Consider the following 18,348-nt stretch of genomic DNA (forward strand, 5'->3'; position numbering starts at 1 on the left):
AATTAAAATTAAAGACAATTAATAGATAATTAAAAAAAATGAGTATTTGTTCACTTTGCCCAACCACCAGGGTAAATTAGATATTTGCAACTCACTTCAACATTGAATGATATGCTTTCAACATTAATAAAACTAATAAACATAGTAAATAGCCAGGATGATAATTACATTTAAAATTTACAAGAAAATTCTTTAAAAAAATTTTCACAATAGATTAAGGAAACACAAGACTTCATTTTCCTTCATCCTACACCCTTTTTCACACCTCAGGTAAAAACTCTTAGAGCAGGATCAACCCTTTATTTTTGACTTGCTAGCAATGGCTGAAATCATGAATGTGTACACAGTATATTAACAGTAATAAAACTAGTAAAAAGTTGTTTTCTTCTGTTAACCTATTGTGAAAAAAAAGCTTTCATATGAAAGAAAACCTAAAAATCTTTATTTATTCCCATTTCGGTGAAATCTACATTCATCACATTAATTTTAGTATATGAGCCAGGATTGTAAAAATCTCTTTGTCCATAAAAGATACTACTATCTTCATATAATCTGAAGTTACATAAAGCTAATAAATTTAATATAATAATGCAATAAAATTTAAAAACAAATAATTTATTTATTAAGGTTAAACAAAAAAAAATAGTATATCCCCTTTATCCATTAGACATCATGATGGAAAATTACTACAGCAGTAATGTAATAACATAAAAATTTAATACTTCATAATTTTAACAGTATAACAACATTTCATATGCTATCTCAAAAGTTTCTCAATGCAAAAATTATCACCTATAAAATGTCTGATTGTATTCTATCAAAATAATAAGAATTTTAAAAGTATTAAACTCATGCCCTAACCCACAACATCCATCAACATGTCTGAACACATTGTCTTGCTACTTCATGCATACAGTCTTTTCAGCAATAATATTCTCAGAATAATCTCTTATTCACTATGCCTAGTATGTTCAACTTTGCCTGAACTTTCCCTAAACAAGGTTTTCAACATTTGGAGTTTGATGTTGAAGTAGCTCCTGTGATTAACCTGTTGGTCAATCCTGAAATATTTAATGACAAGGTATGCTGCAACTGACATTTAGTTTTTCATGTGTGCCATAGCAGTGGTGTCTACAGACTATAAAAATGGGCATGATACATTCATTATGCAAAGTGTGTGGGTGGGTGTGTGTGTATATAGGTATCCATTGATTAATTAAACCCTTAATGCTACTGCATATATTAAAATCATATTAATCAAATACAGTAGTACCTCTGTACTTGACTCTTGTACTTGACCAATCACAACCTTCTAGAACAAATTCAGTTAATAACAAATTATATTCATAGCTCAAATTTTAATGTTAATTTTATCAGTAAAAATAACAATACACCACACCAAGAAATATGTAATGGCAAACATAGAACCAATAACCAGTTTGAAGAAACAAAAAACTATCTCAAGACAAGCATTTTCTAACTCCTTTCTGAGTTCTTCAGGTGCTATAATGGTTACCAGATAGAACCACGTTTCAGAACATAAAAACTTTTTGAAAGAAATGTAAATTCTAACCACAATTTGAACTATGAGTATAAAAAATTTACCCACTCTTCTACCCCCAAGCTCTTGATTCTGATTTAGTGCTAATAGAAAGTTAGCCATTGCCCATGGTTACCCAAAAGTTATATGTCAGCTGATTGATCTATACCACCAGACCCACCCAAGATCCACACTGTGAGTCAACACATCTGTAACTGACCAAGCTGAGAAATGCAAAAACATATCTCAGACATGCAATATGCTAGAACTTCCACAGCCCTCTCTACCGGACTAGTCTTCTACCTGTACAGCAGATCTGGAATTTTGGCAGCTTTCATGTAGGCCAAACTCCCACTCACAACATTCCACACGAAGCGCCTCAGATTGTTGAAGGCCATAAAAATCTTTAAAGCTTATTTTGCATCATCTTGTATAAATTTTACAGAGGAAATGATGTTGTCGATGGCCTGGTAGGATCTATTTGACACAACGGTATAGTCATTTCTTAAATCTTCATTGTGTGCTGAACAACACATGCACAGCTTTGAACTTTTTATATTCATAGCTCAAATTGTGGTTCAAATTTACATTTCTTTTGAAAAGCTTTTATGTTCTTAAATGACATTCCATCTTGTAACAGTTATAGCATACGAAGAAGAACTCAGGAGGAGTTAGAAAATGGTTGTCTTGAGATAGCTTTTTGATTCTTCACACTGGTTGTTGGTTCTGTGTTTGTCATTATCAGTAAAAAATTTTCTGTGATAAAAATGAGTAATTAATTTAAAAATAAAATAAAACCTTACAGCTGCCTTGAGGATTAAGAAAAGGGCAACCTGACGACAAAGGGGGCAGTTTTCGTAGGATGTATTATACTTTTCATTTTATTTAAACAAATTTTATTAAGATTTTATACCAGATCTGCGAGTAAATTGTAAGAAAATGGTTTGTGATAGACTTGCCGAATCGAAAGCTAAAGCACAGAATTATGATGATAAAAATGAAGTGACCATAATTATTCCGAACAATGAGGAAATATTTATGAAAAATTTTTCCAAGATGTCAGTGAAATTAGAGAATATCTTAATGAAATCAAAAGGAACATTAAGGCTGTTGAAATAAATCATAACAATATCATATTTTCTGATCTTGAAAAAGAAAAAAAAATTAAAGTTGAATTAGATGAATTAATGGATTCTATTAGAAGATTACCCAATAAAACACAAGCAAAATTAAAATTAATGGAACAAGACATTGAAGATGAGAAATCTAATACTGTTACAACTGAATTTAGGATTCGTCAAGCGCAGTTAAATGCTCTCACTCAGCAACTTGTAGATATAATGTCAGATTTTAATCAAATTCAAACAGAATATAAGAAAAAGTATGAAGATCACATTAAAAAACAGTTAAAAATCACTGGTCAAGAAATTACTGATGAGCAATTACAAGATATGTTGGAACAGAGAAATCCTTCTATTTTTATTAAAAATATTGTAATGGAAACTAAAAAAGCTCAAGAAACACTGGATGATATTAATGCTTGCCATGCTGACATTATGAAGTTAGAAAGAAATATTATAGAATTACATGAAATGTTTATGGATATGACCATGATAATAGAGAATCAGGGTGAGATTATTGATAGAATTGAATTCAATGTTCAGAATACTGTTGAATATGCTGAAAAAGCAAAAACTGAAATTGTTCAAACATTAGAATTACAGAAAAAGTCTAGAAAGCTGAAGATTATCATTCATTGCAGTTGTACTTGTTATCATTATTGTTATAGCTGTACCTGTTGCTGTAAAGCATTTTCTGAATGGTGGTACATTGTCACCAATAACAATGGCTACAATGTTACCACCATTCAGAAAATGCTTATCAGTAATAACCACCACCATTACATCACCCTTAACTGGGTCCGTGGCCACTCTGGGGTGGAGGAGAATGAGGCAGCTGATGCTCTTGCCAAAAGAGCTGCATTCTCGTCCCTTCCTTGTTCTTACAGCAAGATACCGCCTTCCACTATCCATAAATGGATCTATAACCAACTTTTGCAAACTTGGCAAGAAGACTGGAACAACTGCACTACAGGCCATCCCACTCATGGCGTCATTCCAGACATCTCTGTCAGGCATCTTGTTCCCAACTTTGCCTTGACTCAAGTTCTCACTGGCCATGGGAACTTCAACGCTTACCTCCACCAGTTCTGGCTACGGGACAGCGAGACCTGCAAGTGCGACACGAACACCAAACAAGATTACCTTCACCTATTGTTTGACTGTCCACTCTTCGACAGCAACAGAGACATACTCATTGAGGCTGCACTTTGTAATAACCATAACTGTCCGTGTCCTCTACAAGCCCTAATATATGAGAAAGATGTGTACAATCATCTGAATAATTATTTGCAGAGCATCAAAGTGCTTACAGAGAGGACAAGAAACACTTAGGCAGTGGCAGTAACATTCTTGTTATTGTTAGTGTATTTTTTACTGAACATTTCCTTATAAAACACCGTCGTGGGACGCCCATGGATCCCAACCCTTTTTTCATCCCCTTTCCTTTCTCACCCCACCCCCACCTTTCCCATAACACAGGTTGTACCAAGAGTGATACCTGTCTTACTACTACTAGCTGTTACTGTCCAATCATCATAGTTGCAGATTTACCAAGAAATTTGATGTACAGTGTTCTTTTCTTTTGTGTTAAATGTGCCACAAAGGATAACAATATTGTATATTTTATACATGAGTATTTATAAACAGTTTTATAATTAACACTTTTAATTAAAAAAATAATTATTTTAAATATATACAAATTCAAAAAAGTACAAAATAATGAAATAATGCATTTCTTAAGATTTTTTACAAATATTTTTATATATTTTAAACATTAATTTACACTTAAATGCCAATGACTGTAGTTATTTTTATTACATATTTTTTATAAAACTGTTTATAGGTCTAATTAAATTTGTATACCTATTGCTCCCTGGCCAAAAGCAATAAAAAGGTACAAAACCATTGTTCCTTTAATTTTTAATTAATGAAATCTACTTTAATAAAATTTTGTTTTTACACTAAATTTACAAATAAGCAAATAATAATTTAGCTTTTTTTATAATCTTAGAAATTATAGTGTGTTTCATTATAAATGAAACTTCATAAATTTATTTATTTTGAAATATTTATAACCAAGTAATTTGGAGTTTTAAAATACTTATAATTTTACTTACTTGAAGATTGGGGAAAGAGTTCCTCTTCACTTTTTGATATTCCGGTTGTAAAAATATTACAAAGATTGCAGCTTCCATTGCTTGATTTATTGGCATTTAAACTTTCCAAAAGAAAATTTGGTACGGGTGGAGGAGGAATTGTTAAAATAGTATCAGGTGGAGGACCAAGTATTTCAAGAGCATTACAAGAAAGTTGGCATCCACCTCCATTTAATGACAGAAACATGGGATTATCTTCAGTTTGTGATATAGCAAATGAAGCCTCTGCAGGACCAAGAATTCCAGCCAAACTTTGACTTATGTTGACTGATATTAGGCACAGCTAAAATAAAATTTTGGTTGTTTAAAAACCAGTCTCTAATTATAAATATTTTAGAATTAAAATACATTCACCATTTCATTATTTTTTTAAATTTTCAGATATTACAAAATAGGCTTTTTCCATTTTTTAAAATTACACAAAAACAATAAACATTTAATTTGGAAAAAAGCTTTTAAACTAATTACAATAATTCTTACTCTTTTTTTAACATTAATAATTTATACCAGTAATATCCTCATATCCTCACAAAATTTTAATATCAATTATTAGAAAAATTAATACTAACAGATACTAATTTACCCACTGATAAATTCAATGCAAAAAAATTATCTTATTAGCAAGATTTAAAACTATCTTATTGTCTCAAACTACAATAGATTGCTTAGTTTTATTTATTTATATAACACTAATAGTAACAGTTTAGGTAACACTTTTATGCAACAGTTTATGTAACACAATAACATTTATGTAACACTAGCAGTAATTTATAGATATGCTATATACCTCAAATATTTTTAAACATAAAAACAAGTTTCAGAAACTCAAACTACAAAAATTCTTTAAATAATTTTTTCTGTGCTTAAAAGACATTACTGTATATCTTGGCAGATAAGATGATAGTTGAATCATAAAAAAAAAGCCCCTGAAATCCGGGGTCGTCTTATAGGACAGATACAAAAAAATTAGATTGAAATTTATATAAATTAAAACCATTATAAAAAACAGACAAACCGTAATTATTTACTAGTAGAGAGTAGGGTATGTGCACAAAATAGAATAGCCCATATGACGTTTTTGTGAATAGTCAAGGTCATTGTCGAATCAGTGTGAATGTTTGCAACAATCACAAGGCAGTGCTACCAGATGCAAGAAAATAAAATTTGTTCATTCAAAAAATTACAAATAGGACATAATTCTGTATATGCTATACAGTATTATTATTCAGATAATGATCGCTGATCTAAACTAAATTCATAGGCCATTGATAGTTTGGGGGTCGTCTTATAGGACAGATATATGCTAAAACTATAACACTTCGACGAAAATTTATACCTTATCTTATCTGCCGAGATATACGGTAATTGCTATTAAACAAAAGCAAAAACATACTATTCATACTTACTCCAGCACTTGAATTTTAATATAAACATAAATGTTTTCACCACATTTAGAAGCCTTCATCAGGTAAGAGTCATTCTGTAAATTGAAAAAGCTATAAAACTTTCTGCAAGTTTTGTAATTTATTCATTTTATAGAATACTTGATGAAGGCCCCTAAATGTGGCCAAAAACATTGTCTTTATATTAAAATTAAAGTGCTGAAATAAGTTTGAGTGGTTTTTTTTATTTTTTTGCTTTTAATCAATAGTTCTAGCTTTTGTGTGACTTTAGATGCTAGTAGACATTTAAACAATACAAGCTAAATTTCTATACATCATTAAAATACAGCTGACCCTTGATAATCCGACAGGTATGGGACAAAAGGGGTGTCGGATTACCAAAAGTGTCCAGATTACTGAAAGTGATTACATATTTGGCATTGTTTTGCTAGCAGTAGCCTACAATATTCCTACATTTTATGAGTAAAATGCTGCCTAGGTTAATATGGAAATGAAACACCCATTTCGGTTAACTAAAACACATTTATTAAAAAAAATATGGAAGCCAATAAATGTACGTACTTACAGTATGTATAGGCATAAATAATACAGTACGTACAGAACTGCTCATGGAAAACACAAGAAATGTGTGTCATCGTGTAAGAATTGGGTGGGGAGATTCATGTTGTGACATCCTTCTGTACAAGCAGACACGTAACCGGACGGAGACTACGGTGACCTTGACAGGAGGTGCATTGGACTACTGAGCATGTCGGATTACAAAAGTGTCAGATTATCAAGGGTCAGCTGTAATTTATAATTTTATATAAAAATATACTTATCACTAAATGCTCTTACATATTTTTGATATACAGTTGTCAATTATTAATTAGGGCAACAATATTAATTATCATTTAAACAAAATATATGTATATTCCATTTATTTGTAATATTATAATTAAATCAATATAATACAGGTATCCTTTGTACAACACGGTACTTCTATAACACAGTTTCACTCTAACACAATTTGAAAATTGGGGATAGCCCCATACAACACAACTTCCATTTTGCTCTAATACAGTTCAAAAAAACAGGAAATCCTCCATAAAAAATTTCACAATTTTTCAGTGCAAACTCAGTTATTCAATATTTTTTATACAAGTAAGCATACATGTCATCTCAAATTTGTTCATGGATTTTACAATGTTGAAATTTTTTATTTCTTTTATGCCTTTCATCAGGTTTAGTTTAATGAAAACTGACAGTGCAATGTTTTTCTTCCTCGTTGATAGGAAACCATGTGCTGTCGTCGTTGCTTTCAAACTTTAGCATTTAAGAACGTCACTGCATTTTGTTTTTATACATTAGTTTTCATTGTTTGTAAAAGTTTATTTAAACATTTTTAGGTAAGTGTTATTAAACCTTTTTTTTACCTGTAGAAAAGTAATCAATCATAAAACAACAAATAAAATATCTTCGTATTCAAACAGACGAAGCCAGCAATTCAAGGACACACTTTTTGGATCTCAATATCAGCATTATAAACAGATTTATCCATATAAATATTTATTATAAATCATCACACCTTCCATTATTTATACCTGCAAACTCCTATGATCCATACATCTACAAAATAGCTGCATTTTGATCTCTAACCAAATGTGCTTTTACTCCCTGCATGAATTACAGAGACACATTAAAAGAACTAAAACATCTGGAGAATATAGCTATAGAATATGGTTACCAAAAACACTTTATTCGTAAATTAGCTAATGCATATTCCAACAGGGGTACTCGTTCTATACCCACTAACAATACATCGCAGATTGGGAACACATATGTGCCACATTGTTCTAGATTATAACCATATGATAAGCTTATATAAAGAAACTGCTCATCAGAAAGGTGATAGATTAACTTATAAACGTGTTCTCACTATCTATAATATCCTCAGAAACAGAAAGGACAACACTAACATCCTTAGGGTACCAGGAGTTTATAGGATGTCGAATGTGATCTTGAGTACATTGGTGTCACATTTGATCACTCAAAATAAGGCTTGCAGTACACAGATATGATATTGATCAATGAAAATACAACACCACCCTAGCCAGGTATGCCACAGACAACAATGTTTAAGCCTATCTAGACAAAGCTTCCATTATACAATAATCTAACCAGCCAAATCAGGTCACTAAAAGCTCTCGATATATTCAAATCTGGAAAGATGTGCTTTTGTATCAATTTCAAGGATAAAAACAATTATCTTATGCTGGCAATCTTTATACCAACAACGACAGTAGATATAAAAAAATAAAATGAATTAATAATTTTTATAAATTCTCATTTATACTTATATTTTATTATGTATTACAGAATTTACGTTATTTTGTATCACATTGTATACACTTTTTCAATTTTTAGGTATTTGAGGGTTTTCAAATAATTTTAAAATGTTCCTTTCCTAGCATTCCATTTTGGAACGCATTAACCTGAAGATCTCCTATGTAGATCGAAAGCATTTGTGTTTTATCTGCATTAAACTATGCTGAAATTTCATTTATAAGGTTCAGAGGTTTCCATTTCTTATGAAATACTTTATTCCATTCTTCCAGTGTTTGAACTATTTAAGAGAAAATGGAGAACAAGTCTTCTAACTGCAACTTTGTAGCTAGTAGAGGTTGATTTGAGCAATTTAAAAAATGTTACACATTACAAAGATATACAGTGAGAAACTGCATCAGTCGATAATGAAGCTGCCAAAAAAATATCCAAAAGGAAATGCAACAAATTATTGAATGAGACAGATTCACAAAGCACAAGATTTTTAATGCAGATGAGACAAGTCTTTGGTAGAAAAAAAATGCTCAAGAGAACATTTATTTCGAAAAAAGAAAAAACTGCATCAGGTTTTAAAGCAGGTAACATTAGTGTGTAGTAACGCATCAGGAGTTCACACGGTAAAACCTATGCTAGTTTACAAATCCCTCCATCCTCAAGTAATGAAAAACCTACATAAGAGTGCCTTACCTGTATATGGGACCGAAAATAGAAAAGCTTGGATAACTGCTGATTTATTTAAAAAATGGTTTCTAAACTATTTTGTACCAAATATGGAAAAGTACTTAAAGAAAAAAATCTAGATTTTAAAGTTTTACTAATATTGGATAATGCATCAAGCCACTTGAAAAACTAAAATACCCAAATCAAATACCAAAAGTCAGTTTTGGCCAAAATCAAAACCAAATCTTATGCTATTTTTAGTTAAGTTACATGTTACACTTATATAGTAAATATTAATGACCAAAAATCAATAAATTTATTACATGAAATTTCATTTTCAGAATCTATATACAGTATGCTTAGAATTCAGATTATTATTTATAAATAATTTGCCAATTAAATCAAAAACTTGAAAATACATTAAAATCTCAAATCAACTGATATAGTGATAACACTTAGTTTATATTAGAAATCATTTTTAATAATTTGTTAATAGTAACTGACTAGAATGAAGCATATTATTTATATTAAAATTATAAGTTTCAATAACACAAAACATTTAAAAATAAAGCCATAGACTAAATAGCAACAGCTGGCAAGATTTCTAATTTTGATACATGATATCAATCCTGGCTGGTATCGATACTTTAAGATTAATACAAATACCAATACTGATGCTTTAAAACGACTCATAATACCAGTATCAATAGTTTTGTGGTATTAGGACATCCCTAACTGTAACAGATTATAACGAAAAGATCTATGCCAAATAAATCAATCAATATATCATTTTGATATAGAGAAACTGAGCTAATTTTAAAACTAGCTCAATATTTTAAGTCATGTTTGAATGGTTTTAAATATTTTACTAAGTCATCAATGCTAATAAGCAAAAAATTTAAAAAATAATTTAAGTGGTTTTAAGAGATGATGTAGAACCTAAAAATATCTCAAAAATAGTCAGCAATAGTCATAAATAACTGAAATTTTATTTTAATAGATTGCAATTGGCATATATTTTTTGCAATGCCAAAGTTCAGTGCAAAACAACATACTCGTTTGCTAGATGCATAGACATAATACACCAGTTGGCAATTGCTTTCTCTCAGTATTACAATTGAGGATATTGTAAAAATAGGGCTTATAGCAGTGCTTTTCAAATTCTGAGTTAACAAATCAGTTTCCTCATTCTAATACCTCACAAACTAGTATTTTTGTGTAATTAAATAAAAATTAAAGAAAGAAAGAATGAAGTTCAAATGCAATAAGTTATACAGCACCTTTATTCAAGCATGTTACTTGGGAATACCCAATAGCACCAAGAGAAGGTATACAGATGGAAAGGCTTAGCAATGTGAATTATCAGTTAAACTGTATCTAAAAAAAATAGGACACTTTCACCAATCATACCACAGAGTTTGGATTTGACAAAACACAGAAAGCAAGAACCCAAACACATCCAGTACATGACAAAATCCATAATAAGGATTGAGAAGGCACTACAAACATTTATTGAAGACTAGCTGACCCGGCCACGCGTTGTTGTGGCTCAAAATGTATGTATTATAAATGTATAACACTTCCCCCATGGAGGGAATTTCAAAAATCCCTTCTTAGTCTACATTCTCTTGACGTACCCTATTAAAAAGCAATCAAAAACGCATCTAAAATAGTATAATAAAAGCAGAGTTCTTCACAGTAAGCCTTAATCCTGTCCCTCTCCCCGCAAGGAAATATCGAAAAATCCCTTTTTAGTGTATATTCTGTTGACGTAACCTATTAAAACGCAAAACACTGCATCTAAAATAGTATAACAGAAGCCAAGTTCTTCACGGTAAGCCTTAATCCTGTCCATCTCCACCCAGTGGGGGAATTTCGACATGTATATTATACAAAAACACGTGCGTATTCGAATGCAACATTGTGTCAAAATTTCAAAGGAATCGGTAGGAACAAACAAACATTATATTTTATTTATATAGATAGATAGAAAATGATCTGCTTTAGTCCATTCTCACAGAAAAGCAAACTTAGGTCGTCAGAGTTAGCACCATCTGTTGGATATAAAAACCTTAATCCATATATAAAGATATTTTTGGAAGGGGGGAAATGGTGGTCTTCACATATGCCACAAACCTTCGTGAGAGTGTATTAAACAACTTCCCAAAGTTTCATGGAAATCGAATAAATGGTGTAGTAATGCATTAAGGACAAACACACACACAGACAGACATACATTCGTTTTGATATATATATATATATAGATAATATGCACCATCTTAGGTTTAGAATATTGGACACCGAGTCTTATTGAAAAATTAAGTGAATTTTTATTAACAAAGAAAAAATATATCACAATATATTTTAAATCATTAAATCATCTATTAAAATAAAACATTGTTTTTTATAAATTCAGGTATTTCCTTTTTTGAGCATACTGATATGACTGAGCTTTATCACAAACAAATGCTGGAGCTCAACCATTTAACATGTAACTCTTCATTTTTCAAAGTTTATGACACAATATTAAACCAAACATCAGAATGAATTCAAATATAGAATCAGCATAAGCATTCCACAATTTGAATTTCATGTTGCTTTTTAAAAACTTTTGTGTGTTCTTGTTCCAAAATTGTTAGAATATTCAATGCAGTTTTATTTGCCTGAAGACCTTTACAGTTAAAAATGTTAGCATTGGTAAAATGAACTTGCTGGAGTAAAGATGTACAACTTATTATAACTTTGAACACAGGTTAGTTGTATTAAAATGCATTTTTTAAATTTTTACACTGAATTAGAAAAATTTGATAACAAAATTTGGTTCTAATTGTTTTAAAAAAATGATCTGTGGGCCATTTTTATGCAATTCTCTGGGTTAATATTGATTGACAGTCCACCCCTGACATTAAGTGTTTAAAAAAAGAGAAATGAAAGTAATAAAATAATGTGTGATAAACAATTTTTAAAAGCATTTTTTTAATTGTTATATTAACATAATATATGAAATTATGAGAATTCATTAAGTGAAATCTCATTGCAGCCTATATGAAACTGTTCATGAACAGCACTGGTCTGTAGACCACAATTTGGGTAGCACTGGTTTATAGAATGTACAACTTAATATTTCTGATATGCTAAATAATCTTCTCCTTTAACAAATTTAAACAAAGCAATACAATCAACTCTTTACTTTATAATAATAATGAAACAAATAATTTATGTAATATGAAAGTCATCAAAAGTTGGCACAACAACAATGATAACCAATTGCTAAAATTCCGATTAACAAACAGATTATTTAATCAGAAGTATTTTTGATCATGTCTTTGGTTATTGTCAACTTACAGAATAAATAGAATTTGTTTATTCTGTAAGCTGAAGATGACCAAAAACATGATCAAAAACGCTTCTGATTAAATAATCTATTTGTTAATCGGAATTTGAGCAATTGGTTACCATTGTTAATTTAAATAATTTATTTCAAATCAACAATTCTTATCTTAGTAAATTAAATGTAATGAGCAATTATTTATTGTGACAATGTCACAATGCTAGGCTGCAATTTTTAATCATGTTTTAAATTTAATTTAAAATGTATTCTCTCCACCTCAAATTAATACTGACTTGCCCCTGTACATCATACTTTTCCTTTAACAATTGAGTTGTGCCAACCATCTATAACACCTTTCAGGGGAAATTGTTTGAACTGAAACGATATGACTTCTGGTGCAAATCAGAAGTTTGAACGTAGTTAATTGAGGCCTCCTGCCGCTAAGATTTCCATATTTGGTCTCATCTTTCATCTATCTAACTCCATTCTTGAGATTAAGGAAAGACAGATGGACAGACAACAGTGAAAATTTATAGGTCTATAACTTTTTAAAATCGCAGCCCAACAAATTTTATAATTAAGAAAATATCATGAAAGAAGACATGTTATGTTAAAAGGTTGTTTACATAAATTTGATAAACATTTTTGAAATATTATTTTCATCTTTGAATCTTGGAACTCATTCAAATTAATCAAACATAATCAGCACTTTGTGATTTTGAAACATTTTAAACTTCTTGGCATTTTGCCAATTTTATGAAACTTATCTTTTAAGTTAGAATAAGGATTCATTTATTGAAATAAAATAAAATTATGTGAGAGTGATATAGAATGAAACAGAATACTACTATGCTAGAAGTATAAAAACTCAGAAATAAATTAATAGTAATATTAAAAGCAAACATAAATTAAAAATTATATGATGTGTATATCTAGCTCTTCCATTCAGAACAATACAGAAATTATTCATTGCCCACTAGAAAACATAAAGTACCAATTGAAATAAATAAAAAAAAAGGTCTCCTAAAGAATCTTATTTGAATCATTTTGAATTTTATAAAACAGAAAAAAAAGTTTGAAAAGTTCACAAATCACGAAATATTGGTTATGTTAGATTTACTTTGAATGAATTCAAAGATTTTAATTTGATTTTTTAGATCTGAAAATAACATCTTGAAAATATTTATCAAAATTTATAGAAAATAATTCTGTAAAGTAAGAAATTTATTATATTAAATTGTCCAGATTTGAATAATCCTGATTAATAATGTATTAATTAATTAATTAAAGTAATGCTTATAATTAATTAAATATTTTGCAAAATTATTAAGCATTAATAATTAAAGGATGTATCATTAGTATTAAATTAATTTCCAAGGTCCATGCAGTCTTGAAAGCTGACAGATTTTTTAAAAAAAGAAAGAATTAGAGTTTTATTACATCTTAAGAAGTAAGTTATTAATATTTTTTAAAATTTTTATATTAAAATAGAGTTAAATAACAAAATTAGTTCTTTATTGATAAGTAACTCTATATCATCCATAAGACAAATTTTTAATGAGTCAGTTTATTACTTTATAAAACTTTCTCAAAATTATTATATTTCGACAGTTCCAAACTTAACTGAACCTAAACATAAGAAATACAGGGTATAACACCACAGTTAAACCCTGTATTTCTTATATTTAAGTTATAACAGCACAGTTACTAAACAAAAATTTCAAAAAGTTGATGATTTTTTTAGCTACTAATGCAAATGATTTACTTATAAATAATTAAATTGTGCGCTAAAAAACAAATTTATTTGCATGTTTTATTTATACTGAAACTACCATATTGACCCATAGATATTTTTGATGAATTAAATGGGAAAATATTAATATATTTTATGTATTTTTCCTAATACATTCTTTTAGCTCGTAAATTTTTAATGATTCAAAAAATTTTTAAAAATTTGCAAAATTTAGAAGAAACACTAAAATGTCTTCACAATTTTATCTTCTATCACACTTCCTGAACTAACAGTCTTATGGTAGAGTTGACATTTATTAGTATATTATTTTAATAATTTTAAAATTGTTAAAAATTTCCATCATCAGATGGAAGTTTTTTAACATGTTTTGCATATTGAGGCAGACAAGAACCTAAAGAAAAAGATCCACACCACTGTAAGACTATTAGTTCCTGAGGTGTGATAAAAGATGAAATTGTGAAGATATTTTAGTGTTTCTTCTAAATTTTGCGAATCTTTTAAAGATTATTTATCATACTGGTAAATTTTTATTAAAAAAATTAAATATATGCTTTCTAGCATATTTTATATTTGTTTCTACAAAAATTTAATAAAATAATTTTAAAATTAATATGTACAATTTTATTGAATTTTTAGATAACAGAATTATCAAAAAAGAAATTAAATTATATAAATTACAAACTCTGATTTAAAAATATTTCATGTATATTTTCTGTTAAGTTGAATAACTTTATAAGTAATTGCATTAAAATAATTTCATGCAGAATTCTCTTTTAACTTTATCTGGAATTTTTATAGTTTTGTCATTACGATTATTTTTACCTTTAATAGACCAAGATTAAATTTAAAACATGTAAAATAATATCACATTAAACTGACACCAATACACAACTGGTCAGTCATGTTTTCAACTTACAGAATTCATTAAAAACTGATCATATCTGAAATGATTTATCAATAAGTCTAATGAAATAAAAATTTCATCAGTTTCTACTTTATTTATGTAAGTAATTCAATAAAAACTCAATGGTTTTTTAAAGTATCCTATTATTAAAACAATTTGATAATCAGGTGTGATAAAAAAATTAATCCACGTATACAATTCAAAATACAATACAACATCAATCTCAATGCACAACTATTACATCTTTACACGTGTTTTTTTACTCATTATCCCATGTTTTATAACGAATTTACATACTTTTCATCGGTTATTTACATTCATAACATTAAATGATATATAAAAACATTTGAGATTTCTAATGTAAAATTATATATAGACAAGATAATAAACATACGGATATGTTTCATGCCAGTTTAAAATATTTAGAAATATTTACCCATTTGTACAAGTACAACTTCGAAAAGATCCAAATCCACTTCATATTGTAACTCATTAATTCTTTATTGTGTATTATTGAATATTCCCAAATTTGACATTATTCATTTTATAATGCTGCAGAGATTAATCAGTTGAATGGAATAGACACTCAATCTATATATGACATTCTTTTTGTGAATTTGATTATATCCGTAAAAGATGTACTCTGCTTAGATAAACAAAGCAGACAAAAACAATCTCATCCACACCCACATTCGTTTGATATCCGCAATGAAGGACCTAACCGACCCATCATCCAACAGTGTTTGTTATCGTTGATTGGCTAGCTTCTTCAACTCATTGCAACAGTTTATTGGTTAAACACAGAATGACGTGTTGATAAAAAGAAAACAAATAGAAATGAACAGAAAAAATAATTGCAGAATTTCGAAATAATTTTCGTGTTTAATAAAAGTGGATTATATAAAATAATATAAAAATTCATTAAATTGTTAATAATAATAATAGTAACGTTGGAATTGTGAACTGAACGCAGGCTGATTAGGACGGGTCGTAGCTGCCCCGCAAATCTGGGGGTAGTGGTCTATTGCAGGTGCGTCAACGGAAGAAAAACGTGTCCTTGCTTATTATATTAATAATTGCTAAGAATGGGCACTAAATCAAAACCTGCTGAAGGTTCGAGGCACAAAAAAAGAATATCGCCAAAAAAGTTTGAAGAAAAGAGCAGAAGGTTGGAAGAAGGTACTGCACGGCTAATTTCTGAAAAAGATTGACGGGAAAATGGACAAATCCAAAGCTTGGCAGTGGTTGACAACGGGAACATTAAAGAAAGAAACTTGAAAGCTTTATTCTCGCTGCACAAGAACAAGCGATTAGAACAACTATACATGATGTAATTTGTCAGAAATTATGAAAAGAAATAAACCTACAATGACGACCGGATGGTCGACGGGTTAAGACGTCAGCCTACAGCTGCGGGGGATCGAACCTCGCCAAATTTTTCAGGAACGGTTTCCGGATACCGCCAATGTCCTCATCACCGTGAATTTGACCGTTCCCATTATAGGCCTGACCGAATACGGGATGGCTATTATTATTTTTTACTCTTTTCGTCTTGTGGGCACCATGAGGGCTTTTTTCTATATCCAACATGGGTTCGGACAAGCTCACAATGCACAGGCGTAGCGATGGAAGGCAGAGTAAAATTTTGGATATAGAAAGTACTGCTATCTAGCGTCGTCTGGCTAGAACAGTCACCATTTTAGATCGATTTAAACTTAGCCGGACGGTGAAAACGTAGGGAAAATGGTGTAATGACGCGATTATTTCTTTTTTTGATTGAATCAGGTGTATAAACAGCGATGTTAAATTAATTTTAATTTCAATTTTTGTAATTAAAATGTATGACGATCGGTTTTTTTTAATTCATAAAAATTGTCAAACAGGCGATCGATGTCATTATAGCATCCCATGTTAAACATCGTTTATTAATCGTTATGACAACTAAATGGGCCCATCAGTGGCCAAGCGGTTCCGCTCCCTAAACACTGGCAGTCGATTGCAGAGACAACGTTTAGAGGCCGACGGCGGTTTACAGATCGGGTAGACCGCGGTTCAGAAAAATTTCATTGCAGAGACAGTGTTTCGAGCTTGCCACAATGTGGACAGCGATTAGAAACAAGTTATTTGACCTACTTTCTAGATTTACTCGACAGCAGGTTCAGAGGGCTTTTTAATTCGAGTGGTAGTTTTGTTGGTGGAATAGTTTAAATAAAAGTGGATATCATTCCTTTGATAAATGTTGTAAACGGTACGAATCGACAAAATTATTCATTAATTAATTGCTTGGAGCAAAAATAACAAAAATATCGTAAATTTGTTTTAAATGTTCCAATTCCGATATTCAAATGGGTGAAGACTTAAAACTACGATTAATGTAAATCAGATGCATTTATTTATTAATACGATTCGAGTATTGTGTCGGTTATAAAATGTTAATGCATTTCGGAGTCATTGTAGTTAATCACTAGTTAGTCAGAACGTTCTGTTAAACAAACGAGACAATTTTAATAATTACCGAAATCTTTTTATAGAAATAAAAAATGAATACTTTTAAATATTTTATTATTACTATTACATTTCGACAGTTACGAAGGGAGACGATGTCGAAATAATTCCTTAAAAATCTATTCCGAAGACGAATTTCGAATTCGGTATAAATTTTCTAAATATATGGATTTGTTTGTATTTTAAACCATATTGACGACGAAATTAAATATCGAAATGGAAAAGAATTGTCATTAATTGCTGAACAATAGTTGTTGACGGCCTTAAGATTTTATTTCCGGAAGCTTTCGGAATATAGCTGGTGACCGTTTCTGACGTCACAAACGAATAACCCGATTGGCCGAACGACTCCTAAAACAGGGGAGTAATGGCGAAGAAAGTAAGAGCCAATGTTTTGCCGAAGTTCCTTTAGAGAGCATCAGTGGCGTGCCGTGACATTTGATGATAGGGAAGCTGTGTTTCTGTAAGAAGCCGACTTCCAGGGTCAATCAGTTAATTGCGCGTCAGTGATGGCCCAGGGTCCATTCGTACGTGCGTGGTGGCGGAAGAGGAAGACGACAAGTATCTGATAAAAACCGTTTATTTTTAACATAAAATAAACATACACTATGTACAAAATAGTTTCCTTTAGGACAGGGATGGCGAACCTT

At 30.1% G+C, this 18,348-nt stretch overlaps 2 protein-coding genes across 3 annotated transcripts in view; one reads left to right on the forward strand and one right to left on the reverse strand.

Annotated features, from left to right (window-relative positions):
- The window catches only part of LOC136980678 (uncharacterized), a 30,386-nt gene extending 14,443 nt beyond the window's left edge, over window positions 1-15,943 (reverse strand). Inside the window, exons 1-2 of one of the 2 annotated variants that reach the window (XM_067276841.1) lie at window positions 15,630-15,943; window positions 4,779-5,100 (exon numbers count right to left, since the gene is read on the reverse strand). In XM_067276841.1, coding sequence (XP_067132942.1) covers window positions 4,779-5,100; window positions 15,630-15,686 — 379 coding nt within the window. In that variant the 5' untranslated portion in view covers window positions 15,687-15,943. The remainder of the gene's footprint in view (window positions 1-4,778; window positions 5,101-15,629) is intronic. The other variant, XM_067276842.1, reaches the window with a different exon arrangement.
- LOC136980599 (syntaxin-like) lies at window positions 2,395-4,320 on the forward strand. The gene is made up of 2 exons (XM_067276740.1): window positions 2,395-3,329; window positions 4,172-4,320. The coding sequence occupies exons 1-2, from the start codon at window positions 2,728-2,730 to the stop codon at window positions 4,302-4,304; spliced, it is 735 nt and encodes a 244-aa protein (XP_067132841.1). The 5' UTR covers window positions 2,395-2,727; the 3' UTR covers window positions 4,305-4,320.
- Window positions 15,944-18,348: the final 2,405 nt, after the last annotated feature.

Source organism: Centruroides vittatus, unplaced genomic scaffold, assembly GCF_030686945.1.
Source record: "Centruroides vittatus isolate TY-2023 unplaced genomic scaffold, ASM3068694v2 contig_717, whole genome shotgun sequence".
NCBI classification, from domain to species: Eukaryota; Metazoa; Arthropoda; class Arachnida; order Scorpiones; family Buthidae; genus Centruroides; species Centruroides vittatus.